The sequence below is a fragment of the Syngnathus acus genome, chromosome 2, assembly GCF_901709675.1.
Source record: "Syngnathus acus chromosome 2, fSynAcu1.2, whole genome shotgun sequence".
NCBI lineage: Eukaryota > Metazoa > Chordata > Actinopteri > Syngnathiformes > Syngnathidae > Syngnathus > Syngnathus acus.
In genome coordinates, this window is record NC_051088.1 from 11,146,618 (window position 1) to 11,172,463 (window position 25,846).

The 25,846-nt window shown below is 42.5% G+C and overlaps 2 protein-coding genes across 3 annotated transcripts; both read right to left on the reverse strand.

Annotated features, from left to right (window-relative positions):
* Positions 1-168: 168 nt before the first annotated feature.
* dgkaa (diacylglycerol kinase, alpha a) lies at positions 169-17,126 on the reverse strand. The gene is given in 23 exon segments (XM_037240703.1): positions 169-1,356; positions 1,453-1,513; positions 1,796-1,913; positions 2,366-2,552; positions 2,627-2,717; positions 2,785-2,849; positions 2,913-3,073; positions 3,298-3,387; positions 3,538-3,623; positions 3,986-4,060; positions 4,249-4,322; positions 4,392-4,469; positions 4,575-4,673; positions 4,863-4,982; positions 5,081-5,169; positions 5,600-5,717; positions 7,128-7,244; positions 7,425-7,499; positions 7,991-8,040; positions 8,118-8,493; positions 9,765-9,841; positions 10,733-10,846; positions 16,923-17,126. Coding segments are annotated over 22 exon segments (2,364 nt in total). The 5' UTR covers positions 10,809-10,846; positions 16,923-17,126; the 3' UTR covers positions 169-1,275.
* Positions 17,127-19,725: 2,599 nt separating this feature from the next.
* rnf41 (ring finger protein 41) lies at positions 19,726-25,464 on the reverse strand. 2 transcript variants are annotated; one of them, XM_037246057.1, is made up of 7 exons: positions 25,347-25,464; positions 24,303-24,354; positions 24,113-24,228; positions 23,076-23,347; positions 22,667-22,802; positions 21,685-21,788; positions 19,726-21,428 (listed from the first exon to the last, which is right to left on the reverse strand). In XM_037246057.1, the coding sequence occupies exons 3-7, from the start codon at positions 24,200-24,202 to the stop codon at positions 21,074-21,076; spliced, it is 957 nt and encodes a 318-aa protein (XP_037101952.1). In that variant the 5' UTR covers positions 24,203-24,228; positions 24,303-24,354; positions 25,347-25,464; the 3' UTR covers positions 19,726-21,073. The 2 variants fall into 2 exon arrangements, with proteins under 2 accessions (XP_037101952.1, XP_037101953.1); XM_037246058.1 differs by having other exon boundaries at positions 24,113-24,241.
* Between the last annotated feature and the right edge of the window lie 382 nt (positions 25,465-25,846).

The window sequence follows — 25,846 nt, forward strand, 5'->3', positions numbered from 1 at the left end:
TTGATTAGACAGGACACAAATGTGGTGTTGACGAGCATCCGAATTTTTGTGTTTGGGGCACCTCGGAGTTTCTACTGATTTCTTTAAAATTCTATGTAAGGAAGAAATGATCACGATTTCTTACTGTTATCTAAACCAAAATGCATGCAGCAAACAGTTCACAACAGGTAGGCAACGTTAGTCTTTATAGCAACATTACTGTATTTATTCATATTGTATTAATTATTAAAGCAAATAATGGGGAGGACACTATTTGGATCATTAATTTCCGGTTTGAATCCAATTTTTGAGAAAGGAAATCTAAAAAGCAACACAAAAGCAAATGGCACCCCCTTGTGGCACAAAGGTAAACCGCATGATTTCGTTGTCATTTATTAAGTTTCATTGCACATTCGGTCACTTCAGGCATACTGCAGTAATAACACAAGACCCTCTTGGTATCATGAAATTATTTGACTCCATAGAGCACAGTTACGTAAACATTCAGGAGTACGTCTGAGACACACTAATGTTCTCCTTTAAACCTGAACATATTAATTGATGGGTGATATTTGAAGGCTAGGTCTAATAAATGGCCTTACGTCCCTCTGAGACATTAGATTTACAAACACACACATTACATAATCTCAGCCATTTCCTCTTAAATGTATAAAAGCATTAATATTCTTTAGCTCATGGTCCTCTTGTATTATTCTGATCAATATTATCACTGTTATAGTTATTATAATAAGTCACTCCACAATTACAACTCAAGGTATGTGCAGTTCCCAGTGTGTCTACCTAATTTCAGCAGAAGCAATCAAAAAGGCACTCGCTGTCCTTCTCGAAGCAAATTGACATTACTACCTTCAGCATTGGGGCGTTGATTGTTTTAAATAAGACCTTTGTTTCCTTTTTTTTTTTTTTTTTTTTTAAATCTTACAATTATGTAACTATTCTACACGGCATAACGTTACAGACTTAAAACATGTCAGTTGGTTCTATACAGTAATCAAGTCCATGAGTGGGACCAGGCGGCATAGTGTAATTCGCATTTTAAGAAAACTTCAAATTGAAAAAATTAAAATTGCAGTCTATTAATCAAAATGATGTTGGTGTAAGTGCTTTCTTTGTCTGTGATGCTTATTTTTGTTTTGTTTTGTTTCCACAGAAAAGACAAAACTGATATGGCATGTCGCTCTTCAAAGGGAGCAAATGTAGCTCTGGAATTTCAATTTTCCGGATTTCTATATTTTGTAGAATTTACAATAGTGCCTGGAGACGGAGCGTTTGCTTTTATTTGTAGTTGAAGAACCCAGACGCTTTTGCCTGTGGAGCCATCAGCATGCTAGCTTGGTTCTTGTGCGTGATGTGAATCTGAAAAGCCAACACAAACGTTTCATTCTAATACACAAACAACAATAATAAACACCGACAAGCCAGCTTCACAATCCAAACGTCATTTGGACGTACCGTGCAGGGCGGTTGCATCCATGGCTCTCCGTCAATTTGCATCGGCAATGCTTTCTTGGTCCTGAGTGGAAACAAATTGGAAACTAATTGTTGTTACCGCCCGCCATTTGCAAAAGCTGCTCGTTTGTTAGCAGGATTACCAAAACATATGCAACCGATCACACCACTGATCATAAATAATAAATGATGTCAAATTATTATTACTATTTTTATCATTTTACATCTTAAAAAACATCTTGAGCGTGCAAGTCTTTGTGAGGGAGACAATGATGTTTGAAAAGCATGGGAGGCAAAGTGTCCCATCCCAAGGATGGTCTGAATGTGTCCCTTGTGTTTTCCCCACCTGATGGTGAGCTGTGCTGTCTTGGCCAGCCTGACGGCACTCTTCAGGCCTGTGTAAATTTGTCCCATCTCCATGGCGCCCTCCAGGCCCACCACCTCCAGTCTACGATCGCTCAGATCTGTACAGCCGCAGGAACAAAAATATCAAGCTACTCAGGCTACAGTTCTTTGATTCACTCAGCTAAGTATCTGTAGTAACATGAAGACCAAGTGGTATCCAAATGAATTTGCCCATGTACTGCAGGTTATGCAGCATTTCTTAATGTGGTTCAAAGCCGACGTTTTGGCACACCCCAATTTGACTTTATTATTAAAAAAGAATACACTGAGGACGAGCTACTTCATTTGAAATTCAGACATTCACTTCATCTTGCATCTTGATAATGATTTTTCTTTAAATTTTGTGAGGCTGGGTGGTCCAGCCATTTTATAGTCACCTGCTGCCCTCTAGTGTCTATACATTGCCAAATGCTACATTGCCACCTCCTGAATGTATACAAGGCAGACATTTTGATACAACTCTCTAATTCCTTTTCTGTTCTTCTATTTTGACCATCAAGAGATGAAATACCTTGTCCGGTCACTTTCAGGATTTCAGGGTCCACGATCACATCAGGTTCGTCCTGACCGCTTGGCCCCTTGACCTCGCTCTTCTTGCTCTCACCCCAGAGATTGGAGCCACCGTGCATGCTGGGAATATTTAGGACGGCGATGCCCTCCAGAGACAGGCTACTCAGATCCAAAGGAGTCCCGCAGCACTGATGACGGAAGATAAAATGATAAAATGAACAAATGTATTGTAGTTGATGGCGTCATGTTATTGCTGTCTCACCTCTATCGTTAGACTTTCATTTAGTTTTTTGCAGGAGGCTGAGATGGTTTCTGAGGTGGCAAATTCAAAATACCACAACTTGTTCTTCATCCTGCACACAACAAAAAACATCCAGACGTTTGCAAACGTAGATATTCTCCAAAATGTCAGTGTCATACCTGCTGTTAAATTTTTGAGGATGTTTCTCTCGCATGGTGTGAAAACGGTGGGCGATGGAGGCGTCCTGTGCAACAAACACAATGTCGGCAAACCTCAAAGACACACCGTCGTCCTCGTGCAAACTCACCACTCCGATGGAGAAGTAGTTATTGATGATTTCGTATGGCACGGGGTCACCCTTCTCTTCACCTGCCTCCGTGATGACCTGCACGCTCCAGCGGTCCATCAGAACCTCGGAGCTCGTCTCGATGTCCTTCAGGATCCTATTGAGGTCCTCGCCGTCATATCCTGAGGGGGGACGTTTGAGAATATTTGCATTTGAAATTCCTCTCAATTCTGTTTTGACTGGCCTGAGCTGTTTGCTTTATTTTGGAAGGGCGATTAAATTAATGAATTAAACTGTCGTCTTTTGGGGTTACGTGTGTAATGTGTATTTCTCAAAAAGTGTACGCCTGTGAAGTGTTCTTCTTTGCTACTATTACTACTTGGATCATTGTTTAGTTTGTTCTCACCTCCTCCCCACCGCAGGCACCGTGCGAGGTCATTTCCTGTGCCCAGAGGAAGTACGGCAACTGGCGGCCGCGCCAGCATACCGGCTTTGTCTAATTGGGGAAGAAAAAGAAGTAGGAGGAGGCACAAGAGGAGAGATTTAACCGAAAACTGACACAGAACAATTTGGTGCACATCCAAAGTAGGATGGTCTGTGCTACAGTAAGTCTGCATTTGCAAGTGATTTTGTGAATGGCGCTCACCGATGGCATCCAGGATCCAGCCGACTGTGCCGTCTCCGCCGCATACAAGGATCCTGTAATCCTGAAGGTCTCTGAAGAAACTCAGGCTGATCAAGAGACAACAACAACAAGTTAATATTGCACACACAGAAGGTTACATCAAAAATGGACTGAAATGTGCAGTTAAATATGCAGAGAGGGTCAAATTAAGGACACCTGTAAAGGCTATAGTGGATTAGAGGTTTATTTCACCAAAAAGTCTAATATTCTAAATTTTTGGTGCCTGGGGACAAAAAATCACAAATCCAGTGGTTGTTTGAGTGGATTTTGTCTTGCAGCACTCACTCACTCACTCACTCACTCACTCACTCACTCACTCACTCACTCACTCACTCACTCACTCACTCACTCACTCACTCACTCACTCACTCACTCACTCACTCACTCACTCACTCACTCACTCACTCACCCTGCAGCTGGTCCACCATTGGAAAGGTTGTACACCTGCCGGGGGTTGAGCAAATACTGAAATTTACGTAGGACCCTGAAATGCATGAAAACAAACTTGAAAGGCGCATGAATTGTTTAAAATCAACTGAACTGGGTCACAAGAGTGATTTTTAGTCTCACTTTGTAACACACACACATTTGTTTTTTTTTTAAGTTAAGCATTTCACAAAATACATAAAAATGTTTGAACAGATAAATGATGTACTTGTTTTCGAGGCTCACCTTTCCCCTTGCTTGCCTCCACTTTTGGGATTGACAAACACAAGAAGAGGGTGTGTATTGGGCACGGGGCTGATCTGTCACAGAAATAAATATTGTGATCATTTGCATCCATCGAATAATTTGATGAGAATTCAAGTACGTACTTGAAGGACTTGTCCATCAGGTGTTGTATTGAGCTCAGTGTCGTCCAACTGACCGGAGCAGCCGTTGTTGGATCTCTCCTTCGTCCCACCGAGAGCACAAAAAGTTCCTATGATTATCCATTATCTGTCTATCATAGATCAATCTATCTGTACATCCATCCATCTGTCCAACCATCCACCCACCTTGATGACGGGATAGACGGCCCACGGAGGCAGGATGTGGTCTCGGAGTGGGCCGCACCTGCATTCGCTCGGCTCTTCGTCTGCACACGCATCGTGGCGCTGATAAATAGAAAAATAAAAGCAAAACATTCCTGAGTCTGAGACACCAATAGTACACATTATACATGATATAAATGCATAATAAGTTTAGAGAAATACTTGGAACTCTATCGAGCCTGCCCTCCCTCCATCTGAATTGAAATGGTATGTTATCTGCTTATTTCCGAAATTGCATCGTCACATCCTCACCATGGAGTGGCACCACACACAATGTTTGCCCGTCAGGCCTTGGAAGCTCTTGATTTTCTTCTGGCACTTGTCACACTTCCTCGATTCACAGTTGCCACTCACCCAGTCGTGCGCTGGAACCTGAAAAAGGGGAAAGTCTCATTTGGGGGCATGACGGCTGAGGGGGGAAAAAAAATCACATCCAGTCTATTAAGGTGGTCATGAAGACATCAGCATACCCCGGTTTCTTTCTTGGACTTCACATAGGTTCTGGCGCAGGGGTCTGGATTCCTGTTAGCGCAGCGGCCGTGGACTGTGTACTTGCAGCCTGTCGATTAAAGGTGGCAAAAGTACTGACACTCTGAAATGAAGTAGAAGTACAAGTACTTGAGTAAACAAAGCTGATAAAAGTGATGACTCAACTGTGTAATTAAGCAAAACTAAGTCTGAAACGTACTTTAATAGAAAAGTCAAAAGTATATCTTATATTCATTCTTATTTATATTTCATATTAATTTATATCCAATCTCTTTGGATTGGTAGACACAATTGAAAAACAACTCAGCACATAAACTTGTCCCTCCCCTTTGTTTTCATCAACAGAGGTTTACAGTAACATGCCTATTTTGCCAAAGGAAAGTGTCAAAAGTACATATATCTGATAACATCTACTCATGTGCAGTTTCCAGGGCACCGTGTTCACTCAGGCCCCAGTTATGGAGGCACGTCAAACCCTTGGCGGGGCTGCGGTTACTCACAGGTGCAGCACAGGCCTTGCTTCCTGAGACCCAGAAGCATGCAGTGGCAAACGTTGCAGTAAGCAGGCTTGTTGAAATGTTTCATTCTCCACAGGTGCTGTCCGTCTGTCTGTGTCATCTGGTAAAAGAACAAAGGAATTATGTTCTGGAGTTATCACCGGATTAGCTATTAACAGTGGTTAGTTTATTTTTTTCACTTGTGTAACAAGAATGTTAAAATAGTTGACACATGAGACGATTCACATTCACACCTGTCATTAAAGAAAATACTTTTATTGTTCTTAAATTTACGATTAATGTATAGTTATGGCATTTAACTCCGCCCTTTTCAGACCCTCATTTACCTAGAAAACATAAAAGGCATAAAAATACATTGAATTAGTTTTAAGAAGGTTTAAATGTGACTTCTAAAAATAATTGTCCGTGGTGCCTGCCTACCGATCAGTTAGAACAATCTTTCGATATTTGCTTATTTCTAAAAATGTGCAAGCAGTTGCATTGTAAATAAAAACAATAAATAGAGAGAACACAATGGCCATTGGCCACTACAGTAAACATTTGAATTTGATCATTTAGTGAGAAGAAAATCTTGGAATAGGTACTAGGACATAAAGTTAAATTCAGTTGAGGTGAGCATACTGTACGTTCTCGACGCTTTACACTTCTGTAACAACACTCCTTTCATAACACAAGTGTCCCACATTTCACACTCACGACGAGCCTCACACTAATGACATTGCTGATGATGCAGAATGTGTCATGGCGTTCTGAACAGCACAGCACACGCTAATCTTCTCAAATTGTCCACACATGATTATGAGGTTGCTTTCAATCGCTTAATAGGGAAACAAGTGCTTTTATCCAAATTACACGTGAATTTTTGTTTGATTCTTCCAGCAGGTGAATCAATTTCCCTGACAGGCTTTAAATGGCTATAAATAGCCTTGGAGGGCATAGCGGTCACTGTATCTTTTGCAATTAATCATTGATACATTCCAGTATTTTTTTTGTTAAATGTGAAAACTCTAAAAAAACAACAACAATATGTATGTAAAACAATATCAATATGCACATTGTTTAACTTTTCCATCATTTATTCTGACGCTTGTTTGACAATTAATTCTTTAAAAAACATGTTTGTGTCGACTTTTTTTTACGAGTGTTAAAACAAGTGTATTGCTGTTCACACAAAAACTGACAGCAGAAAGAATGTTCAAATGTGAAATTAAATAACTACTTTGAAGTTAATAAATCATTTGCGGTAGGAAAAATAGCGCTGCAGGTTAGTCACTAATTTCCAGCCACAGCTAAAGGCTGATTTATTATCTTGCGTTTTAATCCTTTTAGTCCATGTCATCATGGCAGAATGTGGTGCAATCATGTAAAAAACCCGCAAGAGCACCATGTTGATCATGACGTGTGCACTTAGGAGTGCTGAGTATGCAAAACGGCCCAGGACATGCGAGAAATAGGAGGCAAAGGCCGGTGGGGCATTGGCAGGAGCAATAAAAGCGTTGACGTCATTTACCTTCAGGCCCAGTAGGACCAGCAGGGGGATGTTGTTCATGCCGCCCTCCACCCACTCCTCCAGAGACACAGTACCGCTGCTGTCGGCATCTATGGCAGTCATCATGTCCTTGAGAACCTGCAGGGGATCTTACCGTTATCATTTAAACTCCAAACTGGTTTCTCAGCTTTAGAAAATGTGTCAGGTTTTTGCTGTTGTTGTATGTGAAGCTTATCAGTTGACAAATGACATTACGCGTGTTCTTTCATAGATCAGAACGTGGTGCTTTCAAGTGCAGCGGAGCCCTGAGGGACTTACCGGCCTAAGCTCTGACACGTCCCAACCCAAGTACTCAGCAGCGTGCATCATTTGAGCGATAATTCGATCCACTTCCTGCCATTTGAAAAAAATAAAAATAAAATATGATCAGAAGCGCTAATCTACATTTAAAAATGTGTTTTGTTAAATTGTAAAACTGTATTCCTAACAGTGGTGGTGGGCGGATCGGTTCAGTCCATCAATAATATAAAGTCAGTATCAATATTGGATCAATATTAGCGCAATAAGATCGACACAACTCATGCAACTTGAACCTTAGTAACAGTGGGGCTGTTTCTTTAATCAATCACATTTTAAATCTGCTTTCCGGAGGCCGGCAATCTGACCCCCGATGATGTCAGCATATTTCTGTCCTTTGATTGGTTGGTCAGAGCAAGCAAGTTTGACTAGTTCCGGACAGCTCCAGTACGTGCACTCGACATGGCAGTTTTCATGCCATTACATTGCATTTTGACATCGTATGAACGAGAAAGCGACCAACCATGCACTGAATCAAACACATTCTAATCTGGACCACATTTTCCGAAATTAGACTGACATCTTACCGAGCTGTCCAGGACGCCGTTGCCGTCTCTGTCGTAGAGCTTGAAAGCAACTGTGGAAAAAAGAATAAAACTAAACTATCAACATAAAAACAGCGGCAGTTTTTTTGAGGGGCAAGCAAAAACTTACACTCCAGCTTGTCCCGAGGCTGACCGTCCTCCAAGAGTGAGAAGTAACACGAAACATCCTTTAGAAAGACCTCCTCTGTAAAGAATGATGGACAGAATAATATGTATTATCCACCCATTCATTTTGGATAGCCCTTGCGATCATAAGGGCCATGGGTGAGCTGAAGTAGTATATCTCAGCTGACTTAGGTCAAAGGGCAAACATACCCTGGAATATGTCCAGTACTGATCTGTGTGTGTGTATTCTTACTGCTGTCTTCCTGAGCAGTTTCAGAGTTCTGGAAAGAGCGGAAGAGTCGCTGGCACAGATCTGCTGGGAAGTCGTCCACTTCCAAATAAGTCTTCAGGAAGAGACGAAAGCCTTCTTCATTGATGCACTGGAATAGAAAAGTTGGAATCAAATGCGTGTGGGACATTTATGGGTGGGCAAGGATATCTCAGGGGCTTCTTCATTCAAATGGAAAACTACAATGCAGAGTGGACAAGTTTTTTTTCTTCTTCAAACACATTACATTTTTTTAAAGTGGACATATTATAGAATAATGTTTGTAGACAAATAGTCTTCTAAGTCTTCTATACTTTATTTGCGTGTGTTTCCCTTTTTTCCATCTCAATTAAAATGGCTGTCAGTTATTTACGGCTTTCCCCTATGTTTTTATTTCTGACAATTTTTACAAAAGCGAGCTATTCTACACTTGCGCACCACTGTTATGTAACAGGAGAACTAATTTAAACAAATAACCGTGGGATGCAGTGTCCAGTCACTTGGGGGCACGAGACAAGGTTGCCCCAAAAAAAGCATCTTATTTGGGTAAAACAAGAAGTAGGTTGTGAGTGCTTCCAATGCATGGTGTGCTAAAGCCCCCTGCTACCAGAAAACGGAAGTCAGCCCAGACGTTTGTGACTTTCACCATTGGATGCTGGAGGGCTTCAAGTGAACTCCCTCGATAATACTGAACCACAAACCCATTTCTTGCTGACGCTGATGCCCTGCAGAACTGCCCCACTAAGAAATAATTTACTCACTGTTAATTCACTTTCCTTTTTGTTTTTATGAGGAAAATGAATGTGAAATACGGCCCGAATATGATGTTCGTGGCCAGAAATGACTACATTAGAATGCTGCATAAATGTATCCAAACTTCTGAAAGTAGCCGGCGAGGATTCGCCGCGTGGGCCCAGGTGAGAGCCTCATTTACATTTGCAATCTCAGTATAACGGTGCCGCATCTTACGAGAGTGCTTAGTTGACACCATGGACGGCTTTGAATCTCATTAGCCGGATGCCCACGTATTGAATCAGCTCAAGAATGAATCAGATGATTTTGTTTCCGCACGCTGAGAGCCGTCCGAAGTTTGAAGCGAGTTTGAAACACTGGTGGAGCTAGAGGGGGACACAGGGGCACTGCCCCCTTCCAGCTGGCAGGCCAAATAACGGACTTTTGGGTGTTTTCCGATTTCCCCACTCCCCCGCTGGGAACATATGGTGAATGTTTGTCATTGTTTTCTGATGATTTTTTGGGGGTTTGTAAAAAAAAAAAAAAACTATCCTGAGATATCCTTGTCACCCCCCCAAGGAGAAAATCCTAGCTACGTCAGTGGTTTGAAATGAGAAGTACACGCTGTCCCATCCCATTCTGTGACCTCACCTCTCCATGTCTGTGCTGAGAGAGGCGGCCATCTGCATCGAATTCCCGCAGCACGTCTTTCACCTTCAGGCTGCAATCTGGAAGAAGTCACACAAGGGCAGGCAAAGGCAAGAGCAGAAATTTGAGGCCGAACACATGAAGACAAGAGATGACAACTTCGGAGTGCGGTACAAATGGCTTTTGGATCATTTTCATCACGAATCAACAAAAAATTAAGTCAGATAATCGATTCGATAAATTCATTCAATTATTTTATGACATCACCATTGCAGGACAAAAAGTAAATTAAAGTTACCTCATTGAAAATTATGAAAACAACATTCATTTACAATATGCTTTTTTCCCTGTTACCTTTTATTGTTTCCTTAAATTGTTTTTAATCTGAGTCTTTTGTGATGAAAGACTATACATAAAAAAAAAACTTGATTTTGTAAATTCTTCGAAAGCACTCTGTAGTTATTATTAAGATAATAATTGAACAATAAATGCCTTGTTTGCAGCGATGAAAGGTAATTGTACAATTTGGGGTTTAATGCAAAATCTGCAATACGTTTTTGAAAACATGCCTAAATTGCACAAATACTACTCTTAAATTTGACTGGCCATTGAGAGTATGGTTTTATTATACTTTCACTAAAACAAGTTTTATAATGGTGGCTGTTTGAACCTTGAATTAATGATTTCATTTTTTTAAAAGAATGAATTCCTTCAGCCTGATTGCAACACAACCGTTTATTCAGTCAGCAATCTAGTTGTTTCGAACCCTAGAAAAAAAATCTGTTAAAATGTTCTCCACTCCCCCACATGATTAATACCCATCCTGGATGTTGAGTTTTGTGTTCAGATTGACAACTTAGAGTTCAGACACCAAGAGTGCAGGTGTGTGTGTGAGTGGGTGGAAGTGCAACATGAGGTATGGGTACGTGTGCGTGCGGTGAGGGGGCTAAAGTGTCACTAAATGTACTCACATTCAATGTACTGCTGTAGCTGGATGAAGTCGACCGGGTTGAGCTCCTTCACCTCTTTGCCGGCGGGGGCGGACATGCTTCGTGAGCTCAGGTGCGAGACGCGACGAGGCGAAACTGCGGAGACGAGAGACAAGGTAGGCGGAATGTGACCTGCTTTTGACAGCAAAGAAAAAAAAACTTTCTGCACATCTATGACACACATTAGAGCGATACTTTTTCCATCCATCCCTTTTTTGTAGCTGCAGGCTCGCTTGATCGACTCAAGGTAAGCACATTTAAACAAACATTGTTTTGATTTTTTTTTTTTAACCAACCCGAAGAATACATGTAAAAACACATTTTCTATGAAAAATGGTGGGAAATGGGGGAAAAACTCGATTTGAATGTTGAGCAGAATGCTTACTAATTGGGTTCCAGTGTACAGCCTGAATTTACATTGTCATGATTAATAATAAATGGTGAGCCACTCCAAGCTGTCTTCCCCAAAGTATTTCAAGCTAAAAGTGAAACTTGGACTCTCGGGAGTTGACGATCCCAAAATATTTTTGCATTTGCTCATTGGCCTATAAAAGCCAAAATAGATGTGTGAGATTTATTTGAGGGTGAAACTTGGGACTCTTACTTAACCATCTGCCCCCGGCCTCTGCCCTCCACTCCCACATAACCAAAATCCCCCAACACATTTGAAGAGCTGTACAAATACACCACCTCACCTCAATTAATAAAGTCAAGGACTGAAATGTCATACAAGGTCTGACGTGGGCAAGGAATTTACATGTGACTCATAAAAGAGTCACAATGGAAGGAGATTCCTCAATGGTGGGAAAACAAGCAAGGCAAATGTCATTCATCATTGAGGAGGCGGAAAAAGAGGAAAGGAGGAAGTCCCCCATCCTACATTGATGACGACTAAAGTTTAAAGGGCCGCTGACAAAAAAAAAAAAAACTCCAACGTGAAAGAGCTGCTGGCTCTCTATGGACTCAGTGAAAAGGTTTGCAGTGTCCCGGGATTAATTCCCTCCAAAGGTCAGGAGCGTTGCCTAGCAGGTTTGCGGCTGACCGAGCGGGTTTGGAAAGCATGAATGGCCAAGTGCCACATGAAGGAATCACGACGAGATCGATGCCTTGGAAACAATTCATCTAAGAATAGGACTCAGCGGGGCGGTCGAAATGAACTCAAAAAAGACTGTTGACGTCTCAAGTTCACTTTCCGTCAACGAATCAGCATTATTTTCCTTCAGCCTCTTTTGATGTCAGTCAGTCTCTCTGCAATCACTTCCTGCTAAAGACTTGCAAATAACCCCAGAGGAGAAAGCAGAGTTGGAAAAAGCATCCCACAACGGCGCCGTCTGATCTGGATTACTGAATCTGGTATAAATATTTCATTGAGGGCTTTGCAGGAATGTTGTTGAGCCTTGCTTAATACACACCACATGACCAAGCTGACCTGGTGCTTAAATGTAATATGAAGCATTCACACAGAAGTACCAAAACAATACTCAATACATGTCATGTGCATGCCAGACCAGTAGTTGGCGCTACTCACTTTGTGATGAAACACTAACATGACTTACTAATCATATTTTGAATAGCCTTCATCGGCAGATATGCATTTTGCAGCTTTCCAAAGGACATTGTCCCTCTTTGCATCGCCGTGTGATGACAGCCAAAGGAAAAACAACATTCACTCCCCCGCGTTCACCAAGTGCATAATTTACCCATCAACTGTATGAAATAATTTGAAACTTGAAAAGCCGAGGAATAATAGAGGTGGAAAAAAATGTAATGTTAGCAAAGTGGGAAAAGTGCTTCATGAAAAAATGAATGTCGTTTTTAGTAATCATGAACACTGACAGTGGTGGGTGTCTGACTGTGCAACTTCAGTGGCTTTGTCTGGGCCCACACTTCCTTCAACCAGCAGAGGCGCTGTCGATTCACTCTCAAGTAGTTTGCTGTCTGAAGAAGTACTACATAACATCACCAATGGGAAATTAAGCTACTGACTGGAAAATGAAGCTTCAAATTTGTTTCATGAACCAGTTGTATTTAATTGACTCCTCTGTTCAAAAGTAAACTGACTTAGCATGTCTTAAACCTCTTTATTCAAACCAACGGCACTGTTGGATGGCACTATCCAAGGAGTCAAAAAAATACAACTGGCGCATGAAGCAAATTTGAAACTTTATTTTCCCATCACTAAGCTATAGCCACGCAAATGTCCATTATGCTACAAACACTATTGTGATCAGTGTTTAAATGAGATTCACTAATATACATGTATTCAAATATATCAAAACAACAGGGAACAATAAATCAATTCATAATTATTTTCTCCAATTATTTATGAGCGGTACACATTCCTAGTCTTCATATTTCACCCAAAGTCCTTTTTTTATGGATTCAAGATGGAATATATAATACTGCAAGTCCTTCCAGATTTTTTTCCATCATCAAGGGTTCTCTCACAACGGACCGGATGCAACACAAAGAACAGAAGCCTCGCTTGAGGCGGCCCAGTCTGTTCAATGTGTAGACGTTTGGCCTGAAATCAAAATCCATGTTGCTGTAGTTCATTTTCTTACCAAATCAGAGCTAGGGAAAACCATTAAAATAGAACATGTCCTACTTGCTGAGATCCCAGTGGATTTACACATTCAGACTACTTTTTATTTTTATTTAAAGAAGTAGTTATGCATTGGCTGAAATGAACTCTAACAACATTATGACCTGAATAAAGTAATATTAGAGTATGGATATGTGTATGGATACACGAAGCCATCTCTGATTAAAATCTACTGATGACCAGTGTTACTTTCCAAATGTCCCTGTTATCAGCAATCATAATGCCTTAATGTAAACCTATCAGCAGCAGCAGCAGCCATAAAAGAATCATTTCAAGGTTCAGATGAAAATGACCTTTTTCTCCCACACGGCTGTTTGTGCAGGCTGTTGTAAAAGCCCACGCCTCGTGACGAAAAATCTGCTGTTGCGCAAGCCTCAAATGCTACTTTTTCTTTCATACTTCTTTGAATAGAAAAAGGGCTTGATATTTTCCACCCTCCGCCTCACTGGAGCGTTTGCAGATAGCAGGCGGAGGCGGCGAGACAGAGGACACATTTGGTTGCTAAGGAACGTGTTTCCCTCCATTAGCAGCTGAGAGCGCTGACTGAGATGTGGGAGGAGGAAGGGGTGGGGGTGGGGGGGACACGTCGCTGAAAGCAGCTGGCTCAGAGAAAAAAAAAGGGGAGTCCTGCTGCAAGAAGTCTTCCCTGTGTAGCTCCACCTCCTCCTCCGCCAACCTTACGTGGCCTTTCAACCGGAGGAGGCCCCACTCTGCATTCAACAGGCAGATGTGAGTGTGAGTCATTGCAGAAGCAGAGGGAACACTCCCTTGCTATTATTTTGAACTTGAAAGCTACACTTCTATTCTTGCAATATACAAAACAAAACGTAAGCCATAAAATTATTCCATCCACGATTTGAACCATTTAATTTAAGGTCAACTCTGGTGCGGCTGCCCTACTAGTGCGATTTATTTAGGCACGATAACTGAGGCTCACTAAACAAGTGGACTTAGAAGTAAACTTTCTGCCAGCAACAACAACACAATGAACAACAATAGCCCATCTCACACCCAAACTCAGCTGGGATCGGCTCTAGATCAACCGCAAGCCAAATTAGCAAAATTGCTAAAGAAAAATATTGCCAGTGTGAACACTACACAAAAATACCAAACTATAAAAGTGAACACAGCCAAGATAACATTTCCCGCTTAGCGCAACCCTGTAACCACGACTTCCTCTGCTTGTTTGACATTTAAATTTTTTTACACAAGCTCACAAGTAGAAGGCACTTGGAGTCGGATATACACTGTGTACATTTACGCAACACCATTTATTTTTCTTTTGCAAAGCTTCATGTACAGACAAAATTATCAAAACAACTCAACCCGGACTGTAATATGCATGCGGCACCAGTAGTTGGCGATGTTGACATCTTTGTAAAGACGCACAACACACACATGCAACTCTTTGTCCTCTTAATCCAAAATTAAATAATTTCCTTTCATCGACATAAGTGTGGATTGAAAACCCGTGCGAGCAGTGACTTGACTTGTTATAAACACATTTCGTTACTGTTGAAAACATTCATACTTCGGTTAGCTTCGAAAAAATGCTGATTAGGGCCAATAATTTTTAAAAAAATTAGAGGAGAAAAATTTTGATTTGGTGCAATTATAGTCTAGTTTAAGTACACCTAAACTAACAGTTTCTTTAATACAATGTAAATATAGAGCAGCTTTTCGTATTGTCACGTCAGACATGTATGTGCGCCGGCGTGCGTGTGTTTGTGTGAGTAAAACGTTTGTGGTTTACACCTATATGCAAACACTGAAGGGTACAAAGATCCTTTAAGTCCAGTATCAACTCACTGTGTGGTTGCGGACCCTTCAAAGCAAAGACAGCAGAGATTGAAAAAGCATATTTGTTGAAAAGGGCTATACCGTACGTGCATGATGACGTTTGATGAGAGTGAGAGGGGGGAAAAAGAAGAACACAAAAGCAGCAAAAGAGTCACGGTGCTGTGAATCACAGATTTCTTGGAAAATGAAGGGGAGGAATGGTTGGCCGCCTATCACTCAGACTGCGGTGTGACTTATGTAAGAGCTTCTTGTGGGGGCAGCCTTCTGCTTCATACTGCATTAAAAATAAGAGAGAGGTTGGGGGGGCGGGGGGTGTAACAACCTGTTCAGACTTGTCATAACAGCCACTTTGCTTTTATGGTGGGAGCGCGCATGTATCAGGGAGTCTGGCTTCGCCCGCCCACGGATCGATGTGCAGCAGGAAGTGAAATGCAAGCTGAGCTCGTCGCTGGAAGTTACTAAATACACTATACGGACAAAAGTATTGGGACGGGCCCCTTTTCAGGAAATGAACTGTGGAAAGCAAAGTTGTTGGAGTGTGTCTGTGGGAATTTTTGTCCATTTGCGAGGTCGATTGTCAAAAGAGTTTGAGTGGTTTCTTCCACACCAAAATCATCCAAGCATGTCTTTATGGACCTTGCACTTGGAAAACAGAAAAGGGCACACCCCAAAAAGGTTCCCACAAAATTGGATGCAAACAAGAGCACAAACGGTAACAAATTAAGATTAAGGGCTCTGGTCTGAATTCTGGATTGATTAATTCCTTTTCAATACTTTTGTGAATATAATATTAATTAATTTATTTGTTAGATTGAGACTTTGAATTACACATCTGCCTCATAGTTCTGATGTTCTGCGTTCGAATCTCAACTCCAGCCTTGTTGTGTGAAGGCTCCTCGTGTTTGGGGTTTCTTTGGGTATTCCAGCTCGCACCCATGTTACGAAAACAGCCATGTTAGAGGTATGTTAGGTATGGACACTCTAAATTGACCTTAGGTGTGAATGTGAGTCATATCTGTCCATATGTGCCCTGTTGCCCCCCAAGCAGTAGAAAGTGCACCAACCTCTGGCCCAAAGTCAGCTAGGCATCAGCACATCCTAATGATGACAAGCACTATGTAGAAAATGGACAATAATGTATTTGGTCTAATAGTGGCCTCTTCTCTAACAGCTAAAGTGCTCTCATGGAGTACGTCCATTTCCACAAAGAAATGCTGGACCTCTAATAGAGTGTATTGAGCCATGGTGCATACTTTACAGAAGAAAACTCTCACGACATGGCACACAATCAAACAAAATTGAAGGGGGAAAAGTAGACACGGTAAGGTAACGTGCCTTATACTCACTGCAATTGCGTCAATAAATGCCCACGAGGAGATACAGTAGCTATTTGATATTTTAATTAAATACTAGACGCAGCCTAATAATAACGACCGCAGGTCTCCAGAGATACTGTCTAAAAACTGCAGACGCATGACCCGGAGTCCTCTCCAAATAGTCCGGAGCGGCACATGAAACTTAATAAGAGTGGCAATAACATGACTGCATGGCAAAAAAAACAAAAACAAAAAAAAACAGCAGACATGCACTCTTTGAAACGGTCGCTAAACACACTTTGTGATAATTGGCTTGTTGAAACTGCAGCTACGTAAAAGATTCGCGAGCCACCTACTGCAACGAGTCGCGCACTCGGGGCTGCAACTTGCACCGAGCGTAATGGACCTGACCGACCGGCGCGGATGTGTCGGTTCCGCTTAAGTCACTTACTTGTCTAATGTGCTGAGCCGGTCGGTCGTCCGAGCTGTCAAGCCTCCAAGTGTCCGTTGACTTTCTCAAGAAGAGGAGGAGGAGGACCGGAGCCGGTGTACCGGGCAAGTGTGACGCTCTTGCAGCCGAGTAAGTAGGCGTCTCCTCGGATCCTCCTGCACCGAGAGAGAGAGAGAGAGAGAGAGAGAGAGAGAGAGAGAGAGAGAGAGAGAGAGAGAGAGAGAGAGAGAGAGAGAGAGAGAGAGACAGACCGACCGAGAACAGCTGTCGAGAACACTGTACAACCTATTTTGTGAAGTAGCTAACAACCTTGTCCAAAACAAAAGAACACACATCAAAACATCATAGTGAGTCGTCCACCTTCCCCTCATTATAATTGTTGCTAAATAACAAACAGCAGAGTACTAACACTGGAGGCTATTTCAGTGTTTCCCACATTTGACATTCAAAAGATCCCACGGGCTGGCACACTACCAAACAAAAATGTCACAAAAAGAAAATGAAGGGAAATAATGATGCTCCTCTCTCAATTTATTACCAAAATGTCATCCTCAATGTGAAATCTGTAAATGTGATGTACTGGCAGGAAATGAATACTGTATGAATGGCAGCTAGTGGATAGAGAGATTAATTGTACTCTTTGTAGAAAGGCAGTTATTGTTCTGTCACTGGCATAAATAGATGAACAACAATACAGTGGTGACAAAGGATTTACAAGTTAAAGTCATCTGAGAACTCAATTTACTTGTATTTCAAAGGATTTGATAAGAATGTATGTCATACAAACACAATCAACATGACCACAAAACTTTCTCTGTGATTAAATAGTGTAAAAAAAATTGCCATATTTTTTTGCTTCGGTTCAATGGACATTGTACTGCTCCTTCTTGTGTGTGCGTGTGCCTTAGCCACCCGAGGGCAGTAGAATACAGCCGTTCATTCTCTGTACCGCTTTTCCTCACTTGGTTTATGGGTGTGCTGGAAACCATTCCAGCTAGCTTGGGGCCAGAGGCAGGTGTAGGAATACCCTGAATGGGTCGCCAGCCAATCAGACGCCACATATAGACAAGCGCACACATCCACAACTACGGACAATTTAGAGTGCATGCGTGTTTTTTGGAATGTGGAAGGAAACTGAAGTAGCAGAGTCCAGATTTTAACCCACGACCTCTGAACTGTTATGCAAATGTGCTAGCCAGTCTTTCACTGTGCCACCCATTACAATACAGACATACGCTGCTACATGGAGTCGGTCACAACGCTATCATTATTATTATTATTTTTTGCAGAGGACAGAGAATATTATATTGTCTGTCTACGTGTGTTTCTCCACCGTTTGTGTTCAAATATCTTGCCTGAATGGTTATAATGCCACAACACTGATGCTATAAATTAGCTTGTCTGTGGTGTTTTGCATTATTTGTTAGGATAAAGCTAAGCATACATTAGAGACATATGTGGTTGTTTTTAAATTTTTTTTAGTTCTCTTTGTTTTATGTTTAGTTTGACAATAAACTTCACTGAGGTTGGCTAAAAGCAGCTTGAAGAAAAAACAACTGCTTAACTGCTGCTATAGAAGTCAGTTCAGTGCCATCACACAAAGCTCGTATATCCAATTTTTGCTTGCAACTCAAAGTAAGAAATTGTGGTGTTGAGTTAATCAAGTGAAATCGAATAGTTTCCGGTAGAACAGAAGATGACCTCTCATAGGACACAAACAATCAAAATGGACTAAAGTTACTAACGCTGCTAACAAGCTAGGGCAGGTTAAGGTCAAAAGTACAGTACTTAGTAGTAGACTACTAAATTCAACAATACAATCTGGTAAGAATTGAGTGTGCACAAATTTGACGTTGCATTGAGGCCAACATTTGCGAAACAGTGCACATTGAATATGGAGCCACAGTGACCGCATCCCGTAATGAGGTGTGGTGACAATAATAGAGCCACAGTGTTTGGGGAAGCACGATTTCACATTCCAGTGGCTACAATGGAGACGGATTAGACGGCACAATGAGAACGAGGCTGGCTGCAGAGGATAATAGCGATGGAAAACATGTGGGTGTCAGACAAAAGCGCGGTCATTCGGGTCAGAAGACAAGACTCGAACCTCGTGACATGGTTTAGCGGTTAAAACATTCCTTCAGCTTGACCCCAATGGGCTGAGTTTTGAAATCATCACTGCCCTGATTAGAGCTTTTATATAATGTATGAAAGAGCCCTGGGCCTCGAGCGCTCCCTAACGGCTCCTGATGACATGGTGTGGCTAAAAAAGGAATTGCAGTACAGTGCAACCCGGACAGTATATTTGCTCTGGGACGATGCTTGACATTGAATTTTCTCACTCCATACTATCCCCACACAGTGTCAATCAAAGTTAGACTTTAGCCAAATAAACAAATAAATAAAAAGTAATTGTCTAAGTCAATTTTGACAAAAGCTGTGTACAGCAGGGTGGAGAAAATGTCTGTGGTCAAGGCCTCCTTTTAATTTCTAAAACAGACAGATAGGCCGAATCTTTTAAAAATGTGGTTAAAACGACGATAACTTGAGCAGACAAATGATTTGCTGATGACCGGAAAGCAGCGCTCAAGGACCAAAGTTGGACACCTGTGTTTAAAAATAGTACATGTTACAAAGATTTTGGTGACCACTCCTCAATAAATCACACTTGCATTGGTGTAAATTTAGAAAAGACTACTATAAAATTAGTATAGGTCGAGGGTCAGTATTGTAGTTCATCATCAAACCACAGAAGATAAGTTGAGAGCACACATTTGCAATGAGCTGATTTACTCCCAAATAATTTGAACACATTTAATTCATAAGTGTGTATACAACTCTTAGGCCCTGGCCATAATCAGTGACCAAGAAGCGGCCATTTCAAAATGTTGGAGACCTATCGCAAAACCTTAGGACACAAATGCTGAAGTTCCCCTTTGATCCCACTGCCAAAATACTGGTGACATTTTATTCATACAACGTCATAACTACTAACACAGAACGAAAGAAAAGCATTTCCAAAGATAAAAACAAAAGGGTACAATACAAAGTTGCTTTTACTGCTCTTGTGGGTCATATTTGTCTCAGTACAGTTATGAGGGAAGATGGTGACACTTTTTTAAAAGCCACAAGCGCGACTTCACTAATGTTTTACAATCCCCACGCTGTGACCACTAGTGAATGCGATGCTTGCTGAAAGCAATCAACTTTGACAACATAAAAACACAATGAATAAAGGCAACCATTGGGGTCATCACATTAATCCCATACATGTATTAAACGTGACCTTTAACAAATCACTTCACATCTGGACCCCTGCTTACCAACAAAAGGCAACAGAAAACACTTTTTTTCTCCTGCAACAAACTTCCAATGCACCGAAAAAGGCAAATTTCATCTTCAAGCTTTGTGTGTCTGTGCATGTAGAAGGCAACAAAATAAATAAAAGAATGGCACGGAAAATTTACGGATAATGCGAACGGGAATAGGACATCCTGATGGAATAGTCACAACGCAACATCATTATTTTAAACCCAGGAAACAGTTGGTCAAAGACAAAAATGTGTCTAACAAACAAAAATAAAACTTTCAATGGAAAACAAACAAGCAGAGGAACTTATGGAATCAGAGAGAGGAGGAAGATAATGACATCTATGACTCAATATAGTATTTGCATTTACAAACATTTACACGATGAGGGTACCAGCGCATTGATACAATTGACAATGTGGTACATGCACGCCATTAAAAAGACGCGAGTTGCCCAGGAGTGAGCCAAGTCTGTAGTGTGTGTACGAACAATGCACTCAGAGCTGAAATCATTAAAAAAACAAACAAAAAAAAAAAACAGTTTCCTGCACCTTGCTGGGTTCGCTTGACGCTTGAGTTCGTGGAAAACCTAGGCAGCAAAGTTCCTCCAAGAATGAATCGTTGAGGTTTTTCACTTTACAATGCAAGTAGCAGAACAATCAGAACGTATAATGCACTAAATATAAACGATGTAAACATCACAACTCGTTTATCATATCAGTCATATTAGCTCTACTTGCCAGGTTGATAACATCTTTGTCCTTCCTTTAAGGCATAGGTATCAACATCTCACCTGTGTGAGTCTTTAATAGAAGCCCGAATTCTTGGTCGCAGTGTAGTTATAGGATCTCCTCCACGCCGTGCGCAAAGATCATGACCAGGCCGGGCTCCAGGATCATGTCCTCCCCCATGTGCTGGTTCTCGCAGGCCATCACCACCACCGCCTGCTTGCCCGGGATGCGCTTGGCTACGTAGTTCTCGTAGTAGCGTCGGTTCATCTGCCGTGTCTCCAGCGAGGCCAGGCCCTGCGGCCAATTGCGCTCATGGGCGTTTTCAATCAGATCGTTGACGATGGAGAGCGGGCAGCCGCTGTCGATGAGCGAGCGCTTGATGACGGCCTGCAGCACGGCGTCCGGGGTGGAGATCATGCCGCCCCAGCGGGTGACCCTGGCAGGCTGCATGGAGTTTACCCACCTAAAAAAAGAAAATTGTGCAATGAAGGAGGCATTTGAATTAAGTGGTTGCAGTAGGGAGACACGAACAACAGGAAGGACAGCGGCCCTCCAGGACCTGAGCTGGTCCTAGAAATAGTCCCTGAGCCTTTACTCAAGTAAATGTATCAATGGCCAGAAGTAGTGGAAAAGAAGCAAAGATGCTGAGGCCCCAACCTCCCTGTAAATTTGAGGCAGTAAGTTCAGAATGGCAGCAAAAAAAAGAATAAGGGACTTACTCCAGGATCTCATTATACTCAATGGTTTCCTCCAGGTTTTGCAGGTTGGGGTTAGCGCTGCGGATGGCTCGCATGTACGCTTTGAGCAGCTGAATGTCTCGTTTCTGGAGTGGGAGAATGCCACAGTGAGTGATAATTGTGGGACAAAAAAACCCAAAAAGAACATTCAAGACAATAGTTGTCTAGAAATGAGCACAACTAAAATGTAAACGTTTCCCTTGGTGAGTATTGGGTACCAAACTGACACTTATGGCAGCTACTAATTATCCATCCATTTTCTATCGCTTATCTGGAGATGGGTCACAGAGGCAGCAGCTTCAGCAGGGAAGCCCAGACTTACCGCTCCCCTGCCACTTTGCCCAGCTCAACCCAGAGGAGTCCAAGGCATTCCCAGGCCAGCTAAGAGACATACGTAGTCTCTTCAGCGTGTCGTGGGTCATCCCTGGGGCCTCCTTCCAGTGGGACATGCCCGGAACACCTCACCAGGGAGGCATTCTAATCAGATGCCCGAGCCACCTCATCTAGTTCCTCTCAACATGGAGGAGCGGCTCGACTCTGAGTTGCTCTTGGATGGCAGAGCTTCTCACTCTCTCTCTCTCTCTCCCTCAGACAGCCCGGGATCCTGTTCTTTCGGTCACAAACCACAGCTGGTGACCATAGGCCCCATGGGTGCAGGCCCGGCCACCAGGCATTCACCATCGAGCCCCACCCACAGGGCGGGCTCCAGAGGGAGGCCCCGATGACCCGTATCCAGGCAAGGGAAAACTAAGTCCAATATTATAATTCATCATAAGAGCCGTGATTCGTCTGGTCCCTCACCTAGGACCTGTTTGCCATAGGTGCCACTGCCAGGGGCATAATTTAGCTCTTTGGATCAATGGGACACGCAATCAATGGGACACGCAAACGTCCTATGAAGGGCTACTAAATGTTTTGAATATTGTTGAACAAAGAAATCAGACTGGCAGACACACGCACGCACTTGTTCGCCTAACTGGTGTTTATGTTCAGCCACAGTTTTCTCCAGATCAGAAATCTTGCTCTGCTGCTGTTTGACGACACTTCGCAGATGTTTGATGCAGTTATGGTTGGGCAGCTCGTCTTTTGGCATCTCCAGGCTGCCGGCGGGAGAACAAAGAAGAAGAGTTACTGGATGTTCTCTGACATGATCGAATACTTTGGATTGTTGAGAATGTTCTTCGTGTTTCATTTGCATACGATCAAATCTGGACATGCAAGTGTCCGTCGTGTTGTTAAGACATCTGTAATGAATGGCAGAATGGTGGATTTCTTTACGATATCCGTCCTAAGACATCTACAGGCATCTGTTCACAAAAGATTATTCAAGTGATCGAGGAGTGCAGCGGAGGAACACAGCGCCGGCCGCTCACCCACATCCCTCCTCACAGTTGACGGGCCTTTTGGGGTTGTGCTCGCAGTCCTTGAGGTGCGACTGCAGCTGGTCCAGTCGAAGAGTGGCCGTGCAGCCGAAGCCGGCATTGTCACAGCTGATCTGCAGCTTGGACAGCATGTTGCGCATGATGCGCGGCACGGGCCGCAGGTGAGCCAGCGTCACCACCGTGCGGTCCACGGGACAGATCTGCTGCTGGGCGAACCACTGCGTGATGCAGGCATTGCAGAAGGCGTGCTCACAGTGTGGGGCCTGAAATTAGTGCAGGGAGGACAGAATATTATTATTTAGCAATGTTGTTTTTATTATAGCTATCATTATTTGACACCATTCAAATCAATTCTTTGTTTTGGGGAATTGTTTTCCTCTCTTGAATTTGCTTTATTTATCCTGATACGAAACAACCTTTGAAACAGTATTTCAAGCAAGAACCGAGACTGAACTGGGCTAACCCAGGAAGAACGTGCCTAGATCCGCAAATCATGAAAAAGGAAGCGTGCCACAGCCTCTTGACAATCTTCAATAATCTGTATAAAACAACATCCAAGACGCAGCCCGTGAGACTCCACACTTTACATTAATTTGAGAGATTGTTTGTGATTGACCAGGCGCTCCTTATTTGGTTAGTAACAACGAGTGGAACACTTTTCACCGAGTGTGTGAAGAGTTGCATCAGTGCTCTGCGTTAATTTCGGTTCCCATTCTTTCTTTGCGGGGGTGTCCATCTAGACAGAGGACAAGCGGAGGACACACCCAGTAATTAATTGTCGAGACACAGCATTTGGTAGCGTGGAGGCCAACGTGTGGCCCAAAAGGGTGGTTCTGTTTTCAAATCGATCCTCCTCCAAATGCGTGTTGTGGACTAAATGTACAGCAGTATTGATGTAAACAAAATAATAAAAGCTACTTAAGTTGGCATCTTGTGATTAATAAAAAGTGTCTGTCACATGGATTGTAAATCCAGCCTTACTACTGGTTCACAAACCTGCATGTTAATATGCACAGGGATTTATTTACCTGCACCGGTTCTTCGAGAACTCCGCTACATATCGGACACAGTAGGTCTTCATCCACCTCCCCTTGGAACCTCGTCACGTCGTAGCCCATGGTGCATCACTGGCACCGTCCACCTCCTATGACATAACACTGAAAGTGATTTTTAACTTAAGGGAGAAGATAGCAGAAGAGAAGGAAGATGACAGGTTACCTCACTCACAAACAGCCTCGCATACTTCCATTCAGCGACCGGCACAAAGACTCTGCAAAAAATAAAACACACACATACTCATAAACAACACAGAGGCTATTTAAGGCAAGAAAAAAAGTTTGCTTTGTCATCCCACACGCAGAAACACTACCACCACACTATTGCGTTTAATGCAAAATACTGAAACACCCTTTGATAGACCAACAACGATATGCTCTTGTAATTAAATTATTCAGCACGGAAACTATCCAAAATGTCTTCTGGAAGTCTGGCCAGAAAGCTCATCCTTTGATTAGAGGGTCTGTGTCCAACTAGCTAGTTGTAATTGTTTTGCTTTGTTTCTGTTTAATTATATAAAGAGAGTTCTCGGTTTACGACGTCATGCGCAGTTACGAGCTTTAATCTTTTAGGACATATATTTAATACAAATTCGACCGATTGAGATTACGAAGTAGTTTGTGTAGCGTCATAAGTATGTCGTATACTGAGGACCACCTTACGTCGTCGTCTATTTTTTTATGTCGTTAGTGTAAAAGTGGAGTGGTCATGTTTTCATTTCTATATGCACTGTCGTTTTCAACTACGATGCACACGAATAAACATCAGTGATCGACTTTTATTTCCGTGATACCATGATCCAGCCAGCCATGTAGCATGTTATCCACACAGGCAAGTAGGTGATGCTGTGCCCTGATTCTGCCGTCCAAAGGACACTCAATCTCTTCACCGCCGTCACACTCACTCGATCCCCCAAAACAACCCAGATTTCAACATTAGCTACGCACTGCTTTTGCACACAATGTACAGTCAACTGTATATTAAATGCGCGCATCCTAATGCAATAGCGGATGTGTCCGCCTCTTGCACGTAGCGAGCTAGCTAGCGAACCGCCAAGCAACATCGATGCTGTCGCTGTTTTCCTCTGGACATTAGCCCCGGAGCTAAACAGGCACAGCGATAATATTGGCAAGTTACGCACCGACAAATGGCTATCTACCCTTATGCACACTCGACTAAAACACCGTAACAAAGTGACAGACTTACTTGCTGGTGCTGTAAAACAGCGACCGGCGAGGATTTCGGTGTAGTTTGGCTCGTGTGACTGTTAGCTTGGGCTAGTCGCGTCCTGCCGTGCTACATCCTACGCTTGCTGCGTCACCCATACGCCGACGGACGATGACGTCACGACGCAAGTTCTGCCAGCTCTCATCAGGTGCAGGTTGGAAATTATTATTGAATTATTATATGATCATTCATATATGTCCAAAGAAGAATAGGGAGAACTCTATTATTCTCACAATGAAAAAAGATAGGAGGTTAAAATGAACAAAGAATGTATTTTAGAAGCACAAACACATTTAGTCTTTTGAGATTTTCTTCAACATTTGGAGTGTGTCTGTGGGAACCGTTGTCCATTTCTGACATCAGAAGTTGGACCTGAGGAGTCCATTCTTGTTCTTCCCAGGCCTTATAACACCTTCAAAAAAGAAGCACTCTCCAACTAGTTCTCATGATGCTGAAATCATCCATTGCAACAAAACCGT

What these genes read in the sequence shown, in the direction of transcription:
- rnf41 (XM_037246057.1), bottom strand. Translation starts at nt 24,202, where the DNA reads ATGGGCTACGACGTGACGAGGTTCCAAGGGGAGGTGGATGAAGACCTA. An exon ending in TTCTCGAAGAACCGGTGCAG is followed by an intron (nt 23,348 to 24,112) that starts GTAAATAAATCC and finishes CACTAATTTCAG; the next exon opens with GCCCCACACTGTGAGCACGC. An exon ending in GAGTATAATGAGATCCTGGA is followed by an intron (nt 21,429 to 21,684) that starts GTAAGTCCCTTA and finishes TTCTTTTTTTAG; the next exon opens with GTGGGTAAACTCCATGCAGC.